The 22714-nt window shown below is 28.6% G+C and overlaps 6 protein-coding genes across 9 annotated transcripts; 1 reads left to right on the top strand and 5 right to left on the bottom strand.

Moving 5' to 3' along the window:
- Positions 1–6169: 6169 nt before the first annotated feature.
- On the bottom strand, positions 6170–7535 carry LOC122713689 (peroxiredoxin-like). The gene is made up of 3 exons (XM_043934380.1): positions 7192–7535; positions 6814–7037; positions 6170–6738 (listed from the first exon to the last, which is right to left on the bottom strand). Exons 1-3 carry the CDS (start codon positions 7234–7236, stop codon positions 6279–6281), a joined length of 729 nt encoding a protein of 242 aa, XP_043790315.1. The 5' UTR covers positions 7237–7535; the 3' UTR covers positions 6170–6278.
- Positions 7536–8098: 563 nt separating this feature from the next.
- LOC122713818 (negative elongation factor A) lies at positions 8099–10743 on the bottom strand. The gene is made up of 6 exons (XM_043934603.1): positions 10510–10743; positions 9662–10094; positions 9162–9572; positions 8888–9084; positions 8690–8789; positions 8099–8594 (listed from the first exon to the last, which is right to left on the bottom strand). The coding sequence occupies exons 1-6, from the start codon at positions 10741–10743 to the stop codon at positions 8362–8364; spliced, it is 1608 nt and encodes a 535-aa protein (XP_043790538.1). The 3' UTR covers positions 8099–8361.
- A 444-nt stretch (positions 10744–11187) lies between these two features.
- Positions 11188–12585, top strand: LOC122713845 (cellular tumor antigen p53). Of its 3 annotated transcripts, XM_043934639.1 has the most exons (4): positions 11219–11356; positions 11464–11701; positions 11786–12143; positions 12207–12585. In XM_043934639.1, exons 1-4 carry the CDS (start codon positions 11274–11276, stop codon positions 12509–12511), a joined length of 984 nt encoding a protein of 327 aa, XP_043790574.1. In that variant the 5' UTR covers positions 11219–11273; the 3' UTR covers positions 12512–12585. The 3 variants fall into 3 exon arrangements, with proteins under 3 accessions (XP_043790575.1, XP_043790574.1, XP_043790573.1); XM_043934640.1 differs by having other exon boundaries at positions 11188–11322; positions 11786–12585; XM_043934638.1 differs by having other exon boundaries at positions 11786–12585.
- Positions 12586–12794: 209 nt separating this feature from the next.
- Positions 12795–14935, bottom strand: LOC122713769. Of its 2 annotated transcripts, XM_043934518.1 has the most exons (5): positions 14367–14935; positions 14078–14291; positions 13477–13990; positions 13163–13398; positions 12795–13086 (listed from the first exon to the last, which is right to left on the bottom strand). In XM_043934518.1, exons 1-5 carry the CDS (start codon positions 14606–14608, stop codon positions 12847–12849), a joined length of 1446 nt encoding a protein of 481 aa, XP_043790453.1. In that variant the 5' UTR covers positions 14609–14935; the 3' UTR covers positions 12795–12846. The 2 variants fall into 2 exon arrangements, with proteins under 2 accessions (XP_043790453.1, XP_043790452.1); XM_043934517.1 differs by having other exon boundaries at positions 13163–13990.
- A 313-nt stretch (positions 14936–15248) lies between these two features.
- Positions 15249–16269, bottom strand: LOC122713770 (oxysterol-binding protein-related protein 11). Its single transcript, XM_043934519.1, has 2 exons — positions 15942–16269; positions 15249–15866 (listed from the first exon to the last, which is right to left on the bottom strand). Exons 1-2 carry the CDS (start codon positions 16171–16173, stop codon positions 15514–15516), a joined length of 585 nt encoding a protein of 194 aa, XP_043790454.1. The 5' UTR covers positions 16174–16269; the 3' UTR covers positions 15249–15513.
- Positions 16270–16520: 251 nt separating this feature from the next.
- LOC122713753 lies at positions 16521–22190 on the bottom strand. The gene is made up of 15 exons (XM_043934491.1): positions 22048–22190; positions 21645–21693; positions 21118–21395; positions 20852–21037; positions 20636–20768; positions 20386–20552; positions 19084–20286; positions 18784–18997; positions 18524–18706; positions 18286–18400; positions 18005–18192; positions 17700–17931; positions 17428–17594; positions 17103–17343; positions 16521–17030 (listed from the first exon to the last, which is right to left on the bottom strand). The coding sequence occupies exons 1-15, from the start codon at positions 22098–22100 to the stop codon at positions 16843–16845; spliced, it is 3597 nt and encodes a 1198-aa protein (XP_043790426.1). The 5' UTR covers positions 22101–22190; the 3' UTR covers positions 16521–16842.
- Between the last annotated feature and the right edge of the window lie 524 nt (positions 22191–22714).

The raw sequence follows: 22714 nt of genomic DNA, 5'->3' as shown, positions 1-22714 counted from the left end.
AAGAGGCGAAGATCCATTTTTATCTGAAATCATAAAATTATAACGACATTAAAAAAAAAAGGAACATCAAAGATATATACATATATTTTTATAACTAATAATAACTGATAATTGAATTAACAATTAAATATTAAAAATTATCTAGTAATTTTCTATCTCTAAAAAAAAAAAAAAACAAAAAAACCACTTTAACCGATAATTCATAAAATTAAAAGTTAAATTAAAAATAAAATTTTGATCGGTCGTAACCTAAACACTCGTCAATTATAATATCTTCGTCAATGGTTAAAAATAAAAGTGTTAATAATTGTTCATCTCTAAATAAAAAAAAAATTTTCATTTCGATTCCTCCTCCGCGATATTTGAGAAAAAAATGTCAAAAGTCAGTTTTTCTCCTCGCTCAAGTCAAAAGACAGATTCTAATCCACCCTCTCTCGATGGAGGGAAGCGGCGAGAGAAAGCGGAGGGAGGGAAGAGGGGTGGAGACGATTGATTCGCGATTACCGCACACCATCGAACGATCGATCGAAAGGAGCGAAACGATGGTTAAGCAGATACAGGGCCACCTGTCTATTAGCTCCGGGTATCCCGGTATCGGAGTTGTTGATCCTTTTCCGGACCCCGGGCGAGCGCTTCGTTAATTAATCTGGCAGCAACGGACTCGCCCGGCTCAAAGGCACCCTTTTTCGCCCCGGTTCATCCATCCATTTACTTGCTGCGTGCGATCTCTTTCCCGACGCGTTTCACCGCGGAACACGGCCGGGGACAACGAGCCGCGGCAGATAATTATAGTTATAGAAAAAGGAGATCCACGAGCAAGTGTTGACACTTGGAAGCACGACTCTTTGTCATCAGCGAGGGTAGGTTTTTATTATTATCATTATTATTATTATTATTATTATTATTTAACCTTTACTTCGAAATTTTTACTCGGAGATTGAAAGAAGTCGATTTCTTTATCTATGTTTCTTAATACACGTAATTCTTCAAAAAATCGATACTATTCTCTTTATCGATATATAATTTGATCGAAATTGATCATAATGAATTTGAATTTGAAAAGGATTGATTTTCTCAAAGGATTGTTTAGTTTTTCAAATTGTACAAGTTCTCTTACTCTCTTGTCAAATCTACCTTCAAAAAAAAAAAGAGAGAGAGAGAGAGAGAGAGAACTAAATTAAACTCCATCCAACCACCAACCAATGATCGAGTTTCTCGAGCAATTTCATTTCAAACTCACTTGATTATCTTACCACCACATAGAAATGATTTGCTCCGGTCGAAGTCGCACACACTCTCGCGGGTCACAAAGGATCCGGCGCGTGTCAGCGGGCGGGAATCACGATCTATCTGGGATATAGGCATGGTTGGGAAGCGTGGATGATCCGAGCAGAAGCTTCACGATGCGTAAGAAAAGACGAAAATTAAGTCGTCGATCCTACCATTCTTTTCCAACCCCCATCCTCGATATTCCATCCCGGCCCACTAATAGAGCACTCTTTTCCTTGTCGGGGCAAACTATCAGCGGTGTTGACCCCACGCCCGGCCGGATAATCGACTGAAAATAACCCCAAGAGACACGGGGACCCCCCCTGATTCTCCCCTCAATCCAGCCTCCCGAGCACAAAGTCGGTGCATCTGTTCCGTTGTTCCGTGAAAGGAACGAATGACTCCGACAATTAGAGAATCCCGGCGAACCTTCTTCTTTTCTTGCTCACGCGATCGCCACGAGATTGCGCCGCCTCTGCGACCATTGGGGAATCGGGCAGATTAAATCGGTCGGAGGAACGATTACGTCGCGTCTGGACGGAAATAATACGCGGGGGGGTCGACTCTCGCTCGCTCTCCAAAGAATCCGGATCTCTTTTGAATTTTCTTTCTCGATTGGCGGAGCTTGATGGATCCCTCCTCGAGATCAATGTACAGCGGAGAATGATGAGAAATTACATTGGATTCATCTGGAACAAAAATTCGTCGTCGTACGTTAATAAAAAACGAATTATATTATATTAATTCTGCGATATCGTTATTTTAAATATTTTAAATTTCTATTATGAACGCATCGTGATAAGTAACGAGAATAATTGAATTAAATTTTAAATTAACTCTATCCTAAAAAAAATAAAAAAGAAGAAATCGTATCTTTCCCAACAGTTTCTTTCCCAAGGAAGGTGGCACGCTATCGATCCGCTATCATCGCTCAAGGGTTGGATATATTCGATTCGGTGATGCGTTGTTGCCCGGGACACTTGTAATTAAAGGCGGCATTAAGTGGGCTTTGACGTGCGCAGAGAGTTAACCCTGGCACAATGGCCGGTGGACGTAAACAACGGAGGAGACCGGGCTTTGTCGTCTAATTCGCGAACGACACGGTGGACGGGCAATGGCCGTGACAAAAGACACATTTAGCTAAATGCAACGCGCGAGCCCGTGTCCCGCATTGTTTTCATCCGGTTTGAGTGGGTACAATTAGATCACGCTGCCGGGGGTGTTGTAGTAGTATTTTCGTACTCCCCGTTCCTCCCTCTATCGGCCAACGGCGCCCCCGATTGGCCTCGTTGTAGGGCAACGCCGATACCGGGCCACCATTTAACCAGCGCCGTGTCGTGAATCTTTTTTCTTCGTCGATCTGATGACCACCTCGTCCATGTAAGTTGGAAGAGAATAGAAAGTTCTTTTCCTCCTTCTGCCTCTTCTTCTTCCTCTTCTTCTTCCTCTTCTTCTTCTTTTTCTTCTTCGCCTTTCGTTTCTTTGACGACGACCTACGAGCGACCTAGGAGACTTCTTTCCAGAGAGAAGAAGAGACGAAACGAACTGTCTTGACCGTGGGGAACGTGGCCAGATTTATTCGAGTGCTAAGGGCACTGGAGCTTGTGCGCTAAACCTCTTGGTCTACTTTAACGTGGTGGTCGATTCTTTTTCCCAATTCTTCGGGATCGAGGCTTGCCAACGGGGCAAGATCCCTTTCACGATTCCCTCTTCCCGATTTCGTTTCGCAAAACGAACCTTTACCGGCCGTAAAACCGTATCCGTCCCTTGTGCAATAATCTCGACGAGATACATATATATATATATATATATCTGAAAGGAGGAGACCCGGTGTCGAGACTGGGTGGAAATAGCGAAGAAGGAATTCGAATCGTGCAACGGTGCTAATCCGATTAGCCGATCGCCTCCGAATGCGTCCCGTAGCCCGTAAGCAGTGTGGAGAAGGCCAGTGTGAAAGTGCTAAACGAGCAATAAGAAAGTAATGGGAGAGCGGTCAAAGCGAGAAGGCATAGAGGCAACCCCCTGCCCCCTCCCCTTTCCTCTCCTCTTTTCGAGAGGCATCATGGGCGGCCTGCTCTTCCGCGAATCAACGGTCTAGGGGTTGGAGGGGGTTGGAAGGAGAGCCTTCCGCCGCGGTACCGGGCGCAATTACGGATTTTGAGTGACAGATGCTCGCCCAGTCGGCAGTCGGAAGATTAAAACAAGTAATCAAAGCCCCAGTAGCCACCCCGGGATGGATATGGATGGATGCATCCCTCTGCCTCCACTGGGTACAACCCCACTCTCCCTCCCTCCCCGTCTCTCTCTCTCTCTCTCTCTTTCTCTTTTTCCCTCTTTCTCTCCTCGTTTCGTTGGCGCGGCCACGTTTTCTCCTCCTTCCTTCTCTCTTCTCTTCTTCCTAGGCAGAGGGTAACTCTCCTCCTCCTCCTCCTCCTCCTCTCCCCTCCCCCAGCTACTATAATATCCACCTATCAAGCCGCGCTCTGAATGCTCCTTTAAGAAAATGTTCCTTTTTCGCGAGGCAGTCCTTCAGCTGGGAGGTTATTAGACGGCTCCTACCCCCGGCGGGGGTAAAAAACGAGTGGCTCGGCTGAGAGAGAGAGGGAGGAGGAGGGAGAGGAAGGGCGAGAAAAGGAGGATGCGTTCAAACGACGGAGCGAGCTCTATTTCACGAGAAACGATAGAGGATGGGCCCCTTTGACGCGCGCGTTCGCTCGCTTCGATCGCTCGGACGACAATAAACGGGCCGGGTTGGATAGTCGACCGCCTTTCCTTTCTTATTCTTCGTCTTATTCTATTCGTCCCGCCTACAATTTCGCGGTAGGCGAGACTATGGTTCGTGGCTAGGCTAACGAAGTTAAAACGATTTGCCGGTTATTGTTATCCGCGGGGGAAGAGTGACCGATAGATATTCTCGAGAGCGAGTTTGTGTGCACGTAGGACATCTTTGACACCGATGGATTTATCGGGATAGATATAAAGATATTTTATGGCATCCGAACATTTGATATCTCTATCGATAGGATGATTTATTTAATTATTTATTTAACGAGTTGAAAAATCTCGTACTATCACGATAAATAATTGCTTGAGAAAGATTTATTTTCGTTCCTATCTTTTTTTTTTTTTTTTTTACTTCAAGTATTATTCCGTATGTAAATATAAAAAAGAAAAAAAGTTGTATGCTGTTGTTGCTTTAAGACAAAATAAAATGCGCGTATTATTTTTTTGTTATATTAAAAGAAAAAAATATTTAGTTCTCTCTCTTGATTTCGTATACACACGAAGTAACACGCGTACCATATTTTTTTTTTCTACAATAATCAATGATTCGCGTCTTCTCTCTTTATAAATATATTTTTTCTGATTATTATAAACTATATTATTCTATTTTAAAATCGTTATATAAATTCGATATCAAAGCTCAACGAATCGCTTTAGAAGCGAGCGACGATATCGAAGATAAATGGTAAGATCTGTTAAGCGTTAGTTACGGACAACAAGAGAAGCAATTAGAACGAGAAGCCGTACAATCGCAGCCCCAACAACCGCGGAGGCGGAACAAACCGGCGACGATAGTTAGAAAGTCGATTAAAAGAAGAAAATACACGTACACCTGACAACGACATAATCCACGCTCACTCTTAATCGAACAGACATTATGATGGAATTGACAAGCCTTAAAAGAAAGATCGATAATCGTCGTAAGAATAAAAATTGGAAAAAGAGAGAAGAGAAAGATAGAAAACGAAATGTAATTCAATTTCGCAAACTTTTAACAAAAGATAAACGCGAGAATCGACGGAAAAATTTATCCGCACTGTTATGGCATCGATTCAATCTATAAATTTCTTTCTGATATTTTTAGATTTATAATATCAAACGGGTTATTCTTTAGCATTTGATAGATCTTATTGCTTATTTTCTGTGTTTCTTTTTTCATATTAGAAATTACAAAAAAAAAAAAAAAAAAAAAAATACTACGACAGGAATAGAAGGCAAAAATCTTTTTCTTTCTTCTTTAAGATAAATGAAAAAAAGAGAAATAGCTAATTTTAATTTTTAAATCATCCTAACGATATTTTATTCAATGAATAAATTAAGTATTTACCATATAAGATATAAGAAGTCTTGAAAAGTTAATTTCTGCTATCTCGATCTCGCGAGAAGACAGAAAATATGTTTAATCTTGAAATTTCGGCTTGTAAAGGACAGGATTGGATTTTATAGGGCGAGAAAGGATGAGCCGTTTATCTCCAGCGTCGTTTTTCAGTTTTTCAGTCTCCTGCTCTTATACGTCGACCGTTTTCCGACCCTCTTCTCTAGTTACTTTATCCCTTCCTTTAGGGGCGTTACCGGCGTCGGTATCTTCTTTGCGAAATAATAAGCTCTCTCTTATAAATTCATCGTAAATGCGGTCTCATGGATTTCACAATCGACTTTTTTTTTTTTTGATATTGATCAATATCGCTTACAAACGAATTTTGTATATCGCAAAAAAAATTTGATCCATATTACTTTCTAAAAAATCATCCTAAAAAATTAAATTAATACAAGATGCAAGATTTTTCTTTTATATCGGCACTTCGGATTCGATTCTTGAATTCTTTACATTTTATTACACGCATATGAGACCGTTTATATATTTTTTCTCTCTTTTTTATTTTTTAATTTCAAATATTTCAATATGCTTTGCTTCTGATTAAAAGTATTCTCAACTTTATTGTTGAATAAGGTTTTTACGAAAACCGTTTACGAAAAATAATATATTAATATAATATATAATATGCATTTGATAAATTTTATACTTTTCAATATGTTATTTAAAAAAAGAAAAAAAATTTACATGAAAAATATTTTTAAAAAAATTAAATAGTAAAAGGTAAAAAGTAAATTATCGTTTTTTCATATTTTTATAATATATGTTAATATTTTTTGTATTACATGCTTTTTATTATACAATTCAGTATAGTTTAGTTATACTTATAGAAAATATGCATTTTTAATATTTAATTAACCGATTCAAAATATTGTTTACTATCCTTTGGATTTGGTTTAATGGTTTTAGAATCTGGTTGCCAATTAGCAGGACAAACTTCTCCATGTTTTTCAACAAATTGGAATGCTTTGATAAGTCTCAATGTTTCATCTACGCTTCTGCCTACTGGTAAATCATTTATGCTTAGCTGTCTTAATATTCCTTCTTTGTCTATAATGAAGAGACCTCGTAAAGCAATTCCAGATTCTTGGAGAAGTACATTATATTTGATTGATATTTCCTTATTAAAATCACTAAGAAGAGGATAACCTAAATTACCACCTAATCCACCCTGTTTTCTTGGTGTATTAGTCCATGCTAAATGACTAAAATGGGAATCTGTAGAAACTCCAATTACTTGCGTATTCAAAGCTTTAAATTCTGAAATTTTTTCACTAAATGCTATCAACTCAGTAGGGCAGACAAATGTGCTGAAAAATAAAATTATATATATTTTCAAATAAAATATTTGATTTTTCCTGAATATATAATTCTTAATAACTTACAAGTCTAATGGATAAAAGAAGAGTACAACATATTTTCCTTTGTAATCGCTTAATTTGATTTCTTTGAAATCGCCATCCACTACGGCAGTTCCGGAAAATTCAGGTGCAGGCTTTTGAATTTGAAGTTGGCAAGAAAAAAGTTTTGAACTCACACAAAAATTTCGAGCATGTTCTACTAACGTCGGTTGTTTAGTTTTCATCAAATTTGATGTTGCTACATATACCTGTAAATGTACTATTCATATATTACAAATATGATATTGAATAATAAAATTAATAATTAAATACATATTAAAATATTATTATTAAATTAAAATAATTTTCAAACGATATAAATAAATTAAATAATTAATATTTCTATTAGATCAAATAACTTACCGCTTTGCAAGTTTGAGAATGTAAAGATGCTAAGAATCGAAGCATTATTAATATATAAATTATTCTCAATGCAAGAACAATAAGCAACGATAACAAATCTTATAATCAGAGAAATACAAAATTACTTCATGAAACAATAAATATTAAATTTAAAACTTATTTTCGAAAGTTTATCTTGAACTTTTCAAAGAGGTTATATAATTCACTTTTCTTATGAATGACACATTTTAATAAAAAATAATAGAAAATATTTCAGAACTTATTATATATATATTAATTTTAACTAATTTTGTTCAAATATTAATTACTATCGAGAAAATAATTCTTTAGATTCTTATAAAATATTCTTTCGAAAAATCGAAATAACCTTCTAGTAAAATGTTAGAGGGCGACAATTGTCGAAGTAAAATTGATCTTTGGAATTGCCAATACATCAATATCTTAACATTTCAATATTTCAAAAGAATCTCGAGTATATATTGCATTAATTGCATTATAATAATAAATATAATTTTTTAATTAAATCGAATTTAATCAATATAACCATATTTTATTCAAATAACAATATTATAAGTTTTATATTTGTTTCTATTGAATGAAGAAACATATTTTTATATATATATTTATATATAAATTCAAATTATGAACTATCGCATTTAAATTAATAACATCCGGTTTCCCCTACAATGAAAAATATCATACTATTAATAAATAGCATTTAATTTTTTAATTAACCAATGTTTTTATTTTAATTATTCATTGTCAATGAAACCAGATGCGCGCATAGAAATAGAAATTTTCATTTCTGATAATATTTGAAATCTGTTGAAAATAACGTCTTATTTTCAATTAAAAAATGTATCTGTTTAATCATTCTTCCATTTTTAAAAAAAAATGGAAACAAGAATATCTTCATTATTACATTATATTTTTTCGAATAACATAACTTTTTTGATGTAACATGTACATCATACATTAAAGTTTTACTACTAAAACATGATACACAAGTCTGCTTACACCATATAGAACACAGAGGACATGTTTTGCCTTCTGCATTCAAATTCTTTTGCTATCTATAGAACAGAGTTTTTCAAAACACCGTCATCTAAAAAATGACAGAATTATTGACCTATATAATTGCAACTTGATAAAAATTTCTTTTATTTTTTTTCAATTGGAAGCTGTTGCCGTCACACTGGGAGTAGGAGTCGTAGTGGACGTTGATTCTTCTGTAATAATTCGTCGATTTTTCTTTATCCTCTTCCATTCGCCATTTGTATAATTCATTTGGAAATGTGTCTCAACCAACATGGGAACTGTTGTACCATCCGGTTGAGTCACTTCTTCTATATTTTCCGAGAGCATTACTGTCACTATATTACCCAACTTTGGACAAGGATTATCTAAATATATGAATATATAAATAAATAAATGTATTTTTTTTATTAAAAGATATTTGATATTAAAAAATATTTTAAAAAGATATATATATATATACCTCTTGAACCAGCCATAAAACCTAGAATAAGAGCTTTCTCTGGTCGAGTTACTTTATTAGCTGTTCTAAACATTTCTTGTGCTTCCAACATTTGTTCTCGCTATAAAAATAATACAATAAATTAATAAAATAACAATTATAATTTTTATATACGATATATATAATATGTATAGCATACAGTATAAATATTTTTCATACCGTGAGAGACAAGCCTTTTCTCGTATTTGCTGCCGCATTAGCAGGTTGTGCAGTAGTTTGTATACGAATTTGTGTAACTGTTTGGGCTGGCCTAACTGTTTGCACTCCGACAGGTGTACTTTCCACAGGTGTAATAACTGTCGGTGTCGTAACAGGTATAACTGTACTCGGAGTTGTAGGTGTACTTGGTGTTGTAGCTGTATAAGAGAAAATTAATTATTTTTTTTTATTCATTTAATTTCTTATTCTAGCATAGCTATATATAAAAACATACGAGTTTGTGGTGTTGTTACTGGCACTACTCCACTTGGAGTAGTAGGTGTATAAGATTGTACAGATGCTACAGGAGTAATGGGGGTAGCAGGTGGATTAATCGAAGTTAATCCCTGGGCATATTCTGGAGTTGTTGATGTTTCCGTTGTAGTCGTAACCGGTGATGTAGTAGCAGCTGCTACAGCTTGAGCCTCTGCAACTTTCTTTTGTTGTTCTTCCAATTCCATCATTCTCTTTCGTTTTTTTGCTTGAGCATAGCCAAGTGGTTGTTCATTAATATCCAGTAACTTAATACCACCGTCTTTGCGCATTCTATTGCTAAGAGGTGTCCTGTTAGACATTGAAGAACTCGTAAGCGAGGGAGAACGAAAACCACTTGTAGGAACTCTACTGGGAATGCCTTTCAAAGGTGCTAAAAGTAGTATATTATTTTATATTTACATATTACTTTTTTTTTTTTAAATAATATTAATTAAAAGTATAAAATACATATAAATTTACTTGTGTCAGTCATTTTCCTAGGCATTCCTCTACTTCTTACAGGTACTGTAGGAGCAGTGCTTTTTTTTAAATTACTTGCAGCATCTGTACTCTTTTGAAGTAACTCTGCTCTTAATGCAGCACTTTTTGGTTTTCTCTTTAAAGTAAAATGCTTAACTGGTGCAGGTTGCTGGCCAACCACAGAAGTAAGAGCAGTCTTATTAAGATAATGACATTCTAATGGAAGCATAGCTGGATCATTTTGTTTTTTTAAAAGTTTTCGAAGATCATTGACTAGTTCTCCAAAAATAGGCCTATGTTCATCTAAATCTGTAATGTCTGTATTCAAAGAACCTGTTGATGGAAATGTTTTCATCGCTTCGGATAACATTGACACCCATAATTCACTATCCAATGATGCCACTTCAATGATTTCTTCCAATTCAACACGCCACTGCATAATTTAATAAATTACAAATCATAAATATGCATAACAAAAAATAGACTTAAAATATAAATTATATTGAAAATGAAAAAATATATATTTTTTTAAATATATTTAAAAAATATAAATATAAGTAATAAAGTATAAATATAAATATAAATATAAATAAAAAGAAATTAATTATATTTATTAATTTATAATTTTATAAACAATATTAAACATAAAATGTGATTAGTTACTAAACATTTCAAAAACATTCAATATCTAATAAAATAAATAACAATGGAATCTTAAGACCTATGTATATAATAATTATTAAATATGCATTCAAGTAATAATTATAAATCTTTTTATATGTATTTTACAAAAAAAATCTTTGTTTTTTTATACTTTAAATATATGCAATAAATAAAATTTATCCTACCTCCTCGACATTTCGTCTTGGTATGTGGAAAAATGAAAGAAGTAATTTAAGTTTAACTTGCGTTTGAAGATCTGGAAAACAATCTTTAATATTCCGCAATACTTCTGCGTTAAGTTGTGAACAAATTGAACTTCCAGTCCAGCTATCATTTGACGTTCCAAGCTTGTTATGAAGCCACAACGAAGTATCACTGTCCCTTACATTCGCCATATTGGAGTCGTTTGTTTCGTACATTTGACGTACATTACCGTGGTGCGCCACATGTTATTCCCGCCATAAAATAACGTGACATGTATCCATATAATATACAAATTATAGATATGTATGTAAACGCAAAAAAAAATTTAATTAAAAACATTAAAAAAATTTTTTTAATTATTATAATATATATATAAAACTACTAAATACTATATAATATAATATATTAAATACTATATATATAATATATATTTATTATAATACTAAATAATATATATAATTATTTAATATCTTGTAAAAGTATCTTTAAAGTAATTAAAAATACAATTTTTTTATTTTTCTTAATTATTATATTAAATATTATTTTATTTAATCAACTAAAAACTCAGTTAAAAAAAAATATTATTTCATGAAAATCTACATTAAGAACGATTTTATAATTAATTGAAAATCAACTATTATTTTAACAAAGGATATTCCCGCGGATATAAATGGCATCATTTTAGAACAACGTGATTTAAGTTTAATGATTTGTTGTTACACAGATAATAAATATTTTATGGAATATGACCACTACGAATGGATTTTCAGACTCACAAGAGTCTGATATATTAGGTGAAGAAGATTACAAAATAATTGTGAAGGATATGTAAGAAATGTTGATATATAATAATTATTACAACATTCTTATGCGCTTCACTACTTTAGTTTTCTTTATATTAAATATTATATGTCATTACATATTATTTGATTTAGTGGATTTGTACCCTCATTTTGGTTTCAAAGTATAACAGAAGATAAAACGGAAGAAAAATATGATTTAACACAACAATATATAGAAGAAGAAAAACAAATGAAAGATGAAGAGGAAGAAGAATATTTTCAAGATCCTTTGGAGATCATTGATCCTCCTATTCCAGTAAGAGAAGAGTTTCCCGGTCGTCATAATTTTCAGGTTTTATTAGTTAATCAAGATTCTAGTAAACATTGGGTTGTAAGTATATAATTGAAATATTATTAATCATATGTGTAAAAATTTAATATGTAATGTATATTTGATTCCATTTATTTTATTTAGTATTCTCAAACATTAAAAAAAGTGTTTATTATTATGGAAGAAACATTGCCACTACGTGTTAAGTGGGAACCACCTGAGGATGGTTTTCTTTTACGTACTGCTATGGTTTTTAGTTTAGATCAATATGCTAGTGATCCAGTTAGAAGATGTCATAATCACATGGCACCAAATAATCCAAGTAATAGAGATGTGGATCCCAGAGTAATTAAACATGTTGTTAGATGTACACATCATCTTACTATGTATGAAGAAAGAAATGAACATTTATCTATAATAATACCTCTTAATAGACCACAACCTGGATCACAATATGTTCCAGTATGTTTTAAATTTTTATGTAAAAACAGTTGTCCATCTGGTATGAATCGTAGACCAACAGAATTAATTTTTACTTTGGAAGATCGTAATAAAAGAATTTTAGGTCGAAGAAGACTTCCTGTTAGAGTTTGTAGTTGTCCCAAAAGAGATAAAAAGAAAGAAGAAGCTGAAGTGACAGATGTACAACCTGATATAAAAAAAAGAATGCTTTGTATGCCAGTTGCAAAGAAAATAATGCCTTCCTGTGATACTCATGTATTCAATGTTCAATTAAGTATTGTTGGGAAAGAAAACTATTTGGCTGTATTAAAATATGCATATGATATTATGGCAGGTCAAGCAATCAAAACTGGACAACTTGAATTTTTTAAACCATATATGGATGATATATTACATAAAACACCATAATACATACTTATATGAATTTTAAGTCTTTCACATATGCTTTAAAAATCAAAAAATTCATATATTATCTATTTGTATATCTTATAATAATACATATTTTAATAATTTCATTTTATTAAATTGATCTTAATACAAGACTATATTATATTCTTTTATTACATGTAAATGTTAATATTATTTACATAAATATTCTTATATTAACATTGTGATATTATATCAAATTTTTATACTAAAATATAATGTACTTGTTAATTTTTATCAATAAAAATGAACAATTTTATTACTTTTTAAAATTTATTTAAAATTTTATTTAAAATTTTTTTAAAATTTATATTTTTTTATATTTCTAATTGTTCATGTGAGAGACATTCTATTAATTGAATGTTTAATGTGTATAATAATAAAGCATTTGGCAATGGTGCAGTGTGTTGTGATGATAATACCAAAGGACTTACAAGACTAGCAACATTTCTGCATATTTTTATTTCAGTACCATTTTCTCCTTGACCATACAAAATCCATTTCCATGATGTTTTTTTTCCTATAGTACTAGTAATCCAAACAATTTCATTTTCACACTATATATTCAAAACATTTTTTATTTAATTATTTTTTACATGTAATAAATAAATTTAATAAAATTGGTAAATATACCTGAAAGAAAAAAAGATCTTCACCATAATGTAATATATAAACAGCTTCTGAACCAAATGGAAGAGGTATTGGAAGTTTTGCACAAATAGAATAAAAATGAACTTGTGGTACTTCATGAATTTCATTCAAATGTTCCAATACTGCATCAGGTGTAATAATATTTTTACATCCACTTTGTTTTAAAAGCGGACATATTATTTGAGTACAAGATATAGAATCTATGGAATCTCCCCAAACTAATGTAGGAGATATATTGGATATTAAACTATTATTACTTGATATATTTGGTGCATTAATTTGTAAATAATTATTACCAACGCTGCGTTCTTTTGATAATTCTCCAGTACTTGCAGATTTCGTTCGATCATATAAATTTAAACGTTCGTCAATATGATTTATAAATGGAACATTTGCTTTTGATTTTTCATTAGAAACTATTGTTAAGTTATCTGCTGAAGCAGCTTTTTCCAATCCACCACGAAATAATTTAGTTAACAATAGTTGACATGTTTTCGAATTTATACCATTAGTTTTTTCTGCTACTTGCGTTAATTCTTTCTTTTTAATTTTTCCAAAAAGACGATCTCGAAGATTTTTTGTATGACATTCTGCTTTATTATATAAATTATCTTTAATATCAAAAATATCCCGAAATATCTTATTAAGTTTATCCGCAAGCAAACATCTCCCTTGACCTAATCTAACTCTACAAATTGGACAACGAGATGTCCTTGATCTACATCCAACACAAATGATATGACCGTGAACACATTGAGAGACTGGAGATAATGAATTTTCCAGACAAATTGGACATTCTAAAACTCGTATCTAAACAAATATAATAATTATTTTTATAAAATATTGTAATATATATTTAAAAATATTTTAAAAAATTTTCGATTTTAAATTACACACCACTCCAGCTACTGCATTTGCAAGTTTGCAAGCTACTTCTGGTAATGGTCCTTTTACGGCTATACCTGTCTCTTTTTCTTTTTCTTCCTCGATAAATCTCCAAATAGATAATTTTAAATTACATTCTTGATAATAATGAATCAATTCCGCTATTTGTTTTATTTTTAATCCTAATAAATCTTTTCCGTCAATATTAATTAAACAATCGCCAACTCTAAAAACGCAGCAACAAACAATTTAAAATTTTTAAATTTTATATATTTATTTCATCATTTTTTTTTATTCTTACCTAAGTCCTGCTATATCGGCAAGACTGTCGACTTCAATATGATTTATCCATGGATAAGGATCCCACTTCGATTTCGTTAAATGAAATCCGCAAGATTTACCAAGTGCTTTAGCTTCTTTTATATTTTTTAATATTATACAAATTTTTCCTGTAATTGTATCAATTGATGTATGTTCTTCTGTCATATAAATCTTAACACCTGCAGCTTCAGTTAAAAGTTTTGAGGTATACGTAACAGACATAGTTCTTTCAGGATTTATTTTATCTTTTTTCAAATTTTTTTATGTAATTTCAATTCACTTTTGAATGATCATTAAATGTGATCATAAATTTAAAACACAAAAATAATTTTTTAAACACAAATCTAAAACTTATTATTATTTTGTAAATTTCGATTTATTATCATAGTTATCTTATTAACTACATCAAATAAAATTTATATATCAAATATATAAATGTTATGATCTTTACGAGAACCACGTAATAACGAAACTGATCGAGTTTGTCTCTAAGCAAGATAAAATACTTGCCTGTTTACCTTCACCTAATTTTGTATCCTTGACATTTATTTTTTTAAGGAAATTGTAGCTTCAGCTTTTTCTTTTTACATCATCAACGTTAATTTGAATTGAAAAAAATATCTTAAACTTCATAAACATTATCTTTATTGAAGCATTTTTAATAATAATATTGAAGCATTAATAATAAATACTTTAATAGTAATAATTATACTATACATATATAATTATTTATATTTTTATTAATATGTTATGTAATAATTACAAATATTTATCCAATTCTAGTCTCATCTTCAATTTATATATATATATATATATATATATATATATATATATATGTTGTAATTCCTTTTTATTTAAAGATTTGAAACAATCTTTAACATAAAAAGGCCTTATATTTAAAAGTCTTATAAACATAATAATTTTTTTTATTTTTATTTAATTAATATTTAATAAGAAGGCAAATTGTTCTTTAGCACTGATTGGAAGATCATATAGCTGGATTGTCAGTAATAAATTTAAAATATATCCTATACAAATTAATTAAAATGCATTAAATATATTTTGATAATGAAAGATAAAGAAATTTTTATCTGTCTTTAATCAATGATATTAAAACTTCTAATAAATTATTGGTATAAGATATTGAGACATTGATTTAATGTGTGTAAAGTAGTATGTGCAGTTGCTTTAAGAACTAATAAATCAGGATCTAAGTTTAAATTTGAGTTCTCAATGGTTTGTGCTAATGCAAGATTATGTTTTTCTACTCTGCGTAATTGTTCTTGACAATTGGCAAATGCATCTAAAACTTCCAGTTTAGCAACTGGATTTCTATTGGAATTGGTAGAATGTTCTCTTGGAGGTAAAGGAGGATGGCTACTAGCTATTGCTCTAGTATACATTTCTGTAACAGCTCGCAGTTTGTCAACCCATTCTTGACGAGCTCGTGCATCTGTTGCTCTTAATTTTATCATATCACCTATATTAATATAAAAATGCTATATCATCATTTGAATTTTTAATCTAATAATGTTACTTGATATATTTCAAATACCTGTAGCAGAATTGACAGTGAAAGTATTAGAATCTTCATCACTTGGTGCAATCACTGCACCAGCTAAATATATTGAACATCGTGGTCGTTGATTTTTTTCAGATTCACTAAGAAAATAATGTAATTCACCAGTCTCTGGTCTAAGTATAAACCAACGATATTGCCATCCTTTCATGGCATTAGTATATTTATGTAATAAACCTTCATACGGATGTCTTATTTGAACATTCATTATTTATTATTTCTATTCTATGGAAGCCTCGTATTATTTAAATCAAAGTTGCTTATAGCGATCTGTCATCTGAATAGATACATCAAGGAAGGTTAGTCAAATAATCGTAAGAGAGGTTAGGAACGTTAATATTTCAAAAATCAACGCGATAATAATTATGTAAATAGATCATTAAACTCATTAGAAATGACAGTTAAAATAATAATATACAATTTTTATTAAAAAAAATAATTAATAAATTTAGTTTTATATTAATTATATTAAAGAAGGGAATTTTTATTTTTATTTTATATTTATTATAAATTGTACACAAAATATAAAATATATTTTTTCTTAACATATTAACATCTTTCAAATCGCAAAAATCATTTTTTAAAGACAATAGTCTATTGAAATAAAATAAAAGATAACAAAAGTAAAATATAAAATATTCAAAAAAATCTTTCAATCTTATACAGCAATTAAATAACAAACTATAATCGCCAATTAATAAATGAAATTTTTGGAATATTAAATGAAACTTAATTTAGAAACGAAATGTAGAACAGCATATAAAGATATAAAAATACTTTTACGAAAATACTTAAACTATTACGTTTAAAAATATTTTAATAATTTTAATTTTAAACATTTTGATTAAAATGCTAATGAGTTACATATCATCTTTTTTCAAGCTGATATCAAATTCTCTTCAATTAATTTATCTCGAATAAATGGTAATTCCACATTGTATATTCCAGATTCCAAATCGTGATCAACAATCTTTATTTTAATACAATTATCAGGAACAACTAATTCTTTGATTCTTTCTTCTATTTCGGTAGAATATTGTCCATTGTCATTAATAGCTGCAACATCTATAAAATCATATTATAATTTATAATGTCCATATTGATTCAAATATATTATAATAAATATATATTACTTACTAATAATATTACAAATATTTGCAAGTGCATGAGGACTCATAAAATCTTTTGGCATAAGTCGTATATCTTTATGATCAATAAATTCAGTATTACCAAAATCAACAAAAAATACAGCACTTGTTGTAGGAGTGTAGCTACGACTTATACATATGGCACGATACCATCCACCATCATAAAAAGCAAGACAAAGTTCAGTATCACGAGGAATATAATAATCATTTGCTTCGCAATATTCAGTCATCTTTAAAAATATTAAAATAATAAAAATATGTTATATACATTTATTTTAAATCGTAATAAAATCTTACTAAAATATAAAAATTACTTTTTTTGGCATTATATCAAAAACATGAGTCATTAAATCATAATCTAAGGGACACATTGCATATTTGTAACTATCATCAATAGGATATAATACAAGTGCTTCAACAGTATCACCAATATTTCCTAAATCAATAGTACTTAAATCACCTGCCATATAACATGTTTTGTCTATAAAAAAAAATCAATATTAATTATTATCCAAATAATGTTAAAAATGTTCGATAAAAACATTTAATTATGAATTTATATAAATATATAATTTTTAATAATTACCTTCTTCAATTTTCTTTGATGCAGGTACAAGTAATTCACTTATTACTTTATTAACATTTTCTCCATTATGAAGTTTAAGATATACACCATCTTTGGAAGGTACACCATCAAATGTACACAATAAAGGAACTTCAGTTCCTGTTAAATAATTTAGATAATCACTTACTTCTTTTGTCATAGGAATATCTATAGGAACATCTTTTAGGACAATCTTTGTTGTACAAGATCGAAGCTTTAAAAAATATTAGATATTAGAATTTTTAACTATATTCTATTATAATTATAACTATAATATAATAACATACTTGTTTTAAATTATCAGATAAAATTTTAAGTTTTTTTATATTAGTAACTTCAGTATTACCAAAATCAATATATGAAATTACAATTTCATTGTTTTGTATTTTAGTAACAATTGCACGATAATAATTTTCATCTGCAAATTTAGCAATTACCATCTCTCCTACAACTGGTGGTTTTTTAAAAAATGGAGCTATATATAAAAAAAAATAATAATAATTTTATATTAAATATTTACTTCCTATTATATCATAGTATATTATATTATATTTAATATCATACATACATGTTTGAGCGCATTTTGCAATATTTTGCATAACATAATTATAATGTTCTAATTCTGCAGTATCTAAAGAACGAGCATATAAAACATTGTGACTTCGATAAGAAGTAAGACATACCTAAAAAATTAATCTATAAAGAACTATTTTCCTATAAAAATTTTCTGTATTCAAATTAAAAATAGATATTAAATGTAATAACTATTTTTTTAATAAAATTAAAATTGCAATTTATATATATACCTCAGATCCACTTTTCAATTCAGCATATTGTAATCCTTTCTGTTCAGGCATTGGTATCCAAGGTTTTACAATAGCTTTTAATTTATCTTGATTTTTCGAAATATTCGAAATTTCTATTTCAATTTCATGTTGTTCATTATTAATGTTTTGTGCTATCACTTTAAATTCATAATGATCACCTTCCTATAAATTATAATTATAATTATAATTATGTGTAGAAATAAATATTACATATATTTTACATATTAAATATTTTAAACCTTAAATTTATGTTTAGTATCAATTATTTCACATATTGCACCAAATGCATAAATATTTGAAAAAATTTTATCACATGTTACAGTTTTATTAATTGGCATTATTCTAGCTTCATCTATTATAACCATTTTTAAAGGTGGTACAAGAGATAAAATATAGCCTCTGAGCCAATCACCATCAAATCTTTGACCACATATTAAATCTCCTACATTTGGTCTAGAAAAATTAAAAATTTTATAAATAATATCAAAATCTTATAAATAAAAAAATCTCTAATAGCATAATATATTATTAATATATACTTATGATTTGAACATTCTGCTTTTGCACACATTATAGGTAATTCTGTTAATAATTTTTCATAATCAGGTATTGCATTATTAGGCAGTAATGTAATACTGTAGATATCATTTTTTATTTCTGCATGAATTTCTAGAATACCATTTTCTCCAATAGATACTGCACTTACTATACTTTTTACTTTGTTTAAAGAACTTGATAGTTTATCATCAGTTATTATTTTTGAAGAAATCATATTTTTATCAATTTTTACATTAGTTGAAATATCCATTTTTTGAATTATTTCTAAACTTGAAATATCGTTTTCATTTTGAACTTCGACATTAATAATTTTATTAGAATCAATCGATATCATTTTCACACTTATTACATCCTCAAATTTTAGATTCTTATATTTTTCATATGCTTTTTGTGATAATCGAATTTTAGTACAAAATTTTGGAATGTTCCTATATTTATCAATTTTACGAAAATCATTTGTTTGAGCAATTTCTTCATTACCATAATCGATATAATGTACTTTTACGGGATTTAAACATGTAACTACAGCTCTATGCCATACACCTTCATATTCTATAGCACAAATATTTCCAATTACTGGTTCTACTTTTTGTGCATTTTGTGCTTCCCTTTGTAATTCAGTCATTAATTGAGAAATAGAATTCTGATCTTCTACTTTTTGGACCCAATATTCACAACCTTCCTTCATTATTATTGTTACATCAGTAAATTTTATTTTGGATAGAAATGTATTGTTACAAAAAGATATTTCATTTTCCATCATCGTTACATCGTTTTCATTAAATTTTTGCCATTTTCTAACATTTTCTTGACTATCTATTTCTTCTATGCTTTTAATATTATTGTTAAAAATTTCATTAATTGATTGTTTACATAAAAAAGAATTATTTCCTTCAATGGTTACTTCATTTTTCTTATATGTCTTCTGTTGATTAATAGTTTTTGTAACTAAATATTTTGAATCATTATTATTTTCATTATTATTATTAATTGTACCAGATATATTACCCATATCTTTATTCTCTGAAACAGTATGAGAAATTTCGTTCGAATTTGTTATTGTGTTTATTAATTTTTTTGGTCGTCGTAGAGGTATTTGAATATTAGAAATATTTCTAGTAGATATTTGTTCTTCATTATTTGATTGAAATGTAGACATAGAATGCATAGATGTTACTAAAGCTCTAAAAATAAAGTATGAAAAACAAAATTTTAAAAAGCAAAAAAAATAAAAAATTTTCATATTTTTTAGTTGTAATATTGAAATATGAGAAAATACATACGGTATAGCTTGACATTCTATTTTATGTTGTGACCAATCAGCTATTTGACAATTTCTGCTACAATAAAATGTATGGCATTTTTCACAAGTATATTTTGTCTTTTTTAAACATATTTTACATGTTCCAATTGCATTTTGTAACATATCTTTTCCATACTCATATAAACCCTATTACATGAAATTATATTATTAAATTATTATTAAAAAATATTCTATTTTATTTTTTTAATATTATTTAATAATATACTTACAGAATTACGTTTTTCATATACTTTGTTAATATGATTATGAATTTCAGGATTAGGTTCTGGAATTTCATATAATGTATAACCCCGACCAAGTGAAACATGTCTCTTACCATCTGGAGTAATTGTTAATTGTCCTCTAAAATGTTTTTAATAAAAATTTATATTATATATAATTTATGTATAATTTAAGTATATTTTTTACTGAATTTTGAATAATACCTTGTCCATAATGTATTTGTACTTGTATAAGGTTCTGCATTTTCATATGGATTATATGTATATGGTTCACAAGGATATGGATATAATAAATCATTATCTGGTGTATAAGTATACTTTGGTAATCCTGGATTTGGTTGAATTTTTTTAAATATATCTAAAGGTTTGCCTCGTCCTCTTGTTTGTATCCTATATATATTCATCTCTTATATTGTTGAACATATGTATATAATATGAATATATATAAATATTTTATATAATTTACTTACAATTCCTTATCTACTAATGTAATAGGTATTGCACTAACATTTTCACTTTCTTCTTCAACATTTTTAGTAGTAGATGTTTTTACAGATTGAATTCCATTAAAATCTTTTTCTTTGGCAAATGATACTTTCAAATGTAATGGTGGTATATTATGTAAATCTTTTATAGCATTTTCTGCTTCTCGATATGTATTATAACTAATATAAGCCCAATTAGTATTTGGACGATAAAAATATTCTTTAATTTGTCCATAGTGATTGAAGATTTGTAATAATCCATGCTAAAAAAATCACAAATATAAAATATAAAATATAAATTCATTACTTTTTATTATTACTTTTAAATATAATTAAAAAGATATTAAATATTATTATATAATTATTTATTATATATTTTATATTAAAAAAATAAAATATACAATAAATAAAAAAAACAATTGTTAATGATTGATGATAATTAAATAATTTATAAATAGTCAAATATATTAATAATATGATAAAAATGATAAATTTATTAAATACATATATACCTTATTTAATTCTGCAGGTAAATTATTTATATATAATGTAAATTCCCCACTAAAAATAAACAATTTCAACATTTTTATACATAAAAAGAATATATAAATATTTATTCATTTTTTCATTTATTTTAATATTTATTTATATTAAAATACATGAATGTATTTTATGAATTTATAAAATCAATAAATATTTACATAAATATGAATATATGTATAAAATATTAAAAGCTATTTAATTTTTAACAATATACGATTGTTTTAAAAAAGTATACACGTGATGTGCAATTGTCATACTAGAAAAAATATATCATAAAATAACAAAATATAATAGAATATTTAAGTAAATATCTAGAAATTGATTTTAAATAATTTTATGTTCAAACAAAATTAAAAAACATTTTGATCTTACTCATTAAATGATTTATCCTCTGTCAATTTATCAGATTCATAAAACGGCATCATTTTATTATTAATACCGTTTAATCAATTATGAAAGTTTATAAAAATTTATACGTATATATATATATATCAATTTTATAAATTGAGTGAAAAATAGTCAAATATTAAATTTAGAAAAGATAAGTACAGCACATAAAAATATTTGCCACGATAAGAAAATTTTAAACTGACTATGCTTTCGGCATGTATATTAGCATATATATTATACTTTATTGATTAGAACATAACTGATAATTTAAATAAACAAATTAAATATGGAAAAATTAAAAATATTTCTAATATTTTAATTGAGAATAATAAACCTGCAATTTTCAATTTATGATAATAAAATAATAAAATAAATAGAATTTATTTTCAATTCTATTTTTATTATCTTTTAAATTAACACGTGTCGAACTGATTTTAAATAGAATATAATTTATAATTGTGCATATATTTATCTTAATTTACTAATATATTTTTATTTAATCATGAAATACTATTTTATAAATATAGAATAAACAATTAAAAATTTTATACAAACAAATTTATTCAAAACTTATGAATGTATACGTAAATTTAAGAAATTCTACTTTTCGCGGTTTCTAATATAAGAAAATATGCAGTATATTGGAATA

The sequence above is a fragment of the Apis laboriosa genome, unplaced genomic scaffold, assembly GCF_014066325.1.
Source record: "Apis laboriosa isolate Shangri-la unplaced genomic scaffold, ASM1406632v1 scaffold26_cov146, whole genome shotgun sequence".
Classification (NCBI taxonomy): Eukaryota; Metazoa; Arthropoda; class Insecta; order Hymenoptera; family Apidae; genus Apis; species Apis laboriosa.
This window is presented reverse-complemented; position numbering and strand designations above follow the sequence as displayed.

What these genes read in the sequence shown, in the direction of transcription:
- LOC122713689 (XM_043934380.1), bottom strand. Translation starts at nt 7,236, where the DNA reads ATGCTTCGATTCTTAGCATCTTTACATTCTCAAACTTGCAAAGCG. An exon ending in ATTCTCAAACTTGCAAAGCG is followed by an intron (nt 7,038 to 7,191) that starts GTAAGTTATTTG and finishes GTACATTTACAG; the next exon opens with GTATATGTAGCAACATCAAA. An exon ending in TTCTTTTATCCATTAGACTT is followed by an intron (nt 6,739 to 6,813) that starts GTAAGTTATTAA and finishes TTTATTTTTCAG; the next exon opens with CACATTTGTCTGCCCTACTG.
- LOC122713818 (XM_043934603.1), bottom strand. Translation starts at nt 10,743, where the DNA reads ATGTACGAAACAAACGACTCCAATATGGCGAATGTAAGGGACAGTGAT. An exon ending in AGTAACAACACCACAAACTC is followed by an intron (nt 9,085 to 9,161) that starts GTATGTTTTTAT and finishes TCTCTTATACAG; the next exon opens with CTACAACACCAAGTACACCT. An exon ending in TTTTATGGCTGGTTCAAGAG is followed by an intron (nt 8,595 to 8,689) that starts GTATATATATAT and finishes TCATATATTTAG; the next exon opens with ATAATCCTTGTCCAAAGTTG.
- LOC122713845 (XM_043934638.1), top strand. Translation starts at nt 11,274, where the DNA reads ATGACCACTACGAATGGATTTTCAGACTCACAAGAGTCTGATATATTA. An exon ending in AAAATAATTGTGAAGGATAT is followed by an intron (nt 11,357 to 11,463) that starts GTAAGAAATGTT and finishes TATTTGATTTAG; the next exon opens with TGGATTTGTACCCTCATTTT. An exon ending in ATTCTAGTAAACATTGGGTT is followed by an intron (nt 11,702 to 11,785) that starts GTAAGTATATAA and finishes TATTTTATTTAG; the next exon opens with TATTCTCAAACATTAAAAAA.
- LOC122713769 (XM_043934517.1), bottom strand. Translation starts at nt 14,608, where the DNA reads ATGTCTGTTACGTATACCTCAAAACTTTTAACTGAAGCTGCAGGTGTT. An exon ending in GCCGATATAGCAGGACTTAG is followed by an intron (nt 14,292 to 14,366) that starts GTAAGAATAAAA and finishes CTGCGTTTTTAG; the next exon opens with AGTTGGCGATTGTTTAATTA. An exon ending in CAAATGCAGTAGCTGGAGTG is followed by an intron (nt 13,991 to 14,077) that starts GTGTGTAATTTA and finishes ATATTTGTTTAG; the next exon opens with ATACGAGTTTTAGAATGTCC.
- LOC122713770 (XM_043934519.1), bottom strand. Translation starts at nt 16,173, where the DNA reads ATGAATGTTCAAATAAGACATCCGTATGAAGGTTTATTACATAAATAT. An exon ending in CACTGTCAATTCTGCTACAG is followed by an intron (nt 15,867 to 15,941) that starts GTATTTGAAATA and finishes ATATTAATATAG; the next exon opens with GTGATATGATAAAATTAAGA.
- LOC122713753 (XM_043934491.1), bottom strand. Translation starts at nt 22,100, where the DNA reads ATGATGCCGTTTTATGAATCTGATAAATTGACAGAGGATAAATCATTT. An exon ending in TATATGAAAAACGTAATTCT is followed by an intron (nt 20,553 to 20,635) that starts GTAAGTATATTA and finishes TTCATGTAATAG; the next exon opens with GGTTTATATGAGTATGGAAA. An exon ending in TTGATATAATGCCAAAAAAA is followed by an intron (nt 17,344 to 17,427) that starts GTAATTTTTATA and finishes ATATTTTTAAAG; the next exon opens with ATGACTGAATATTGCGAAGC.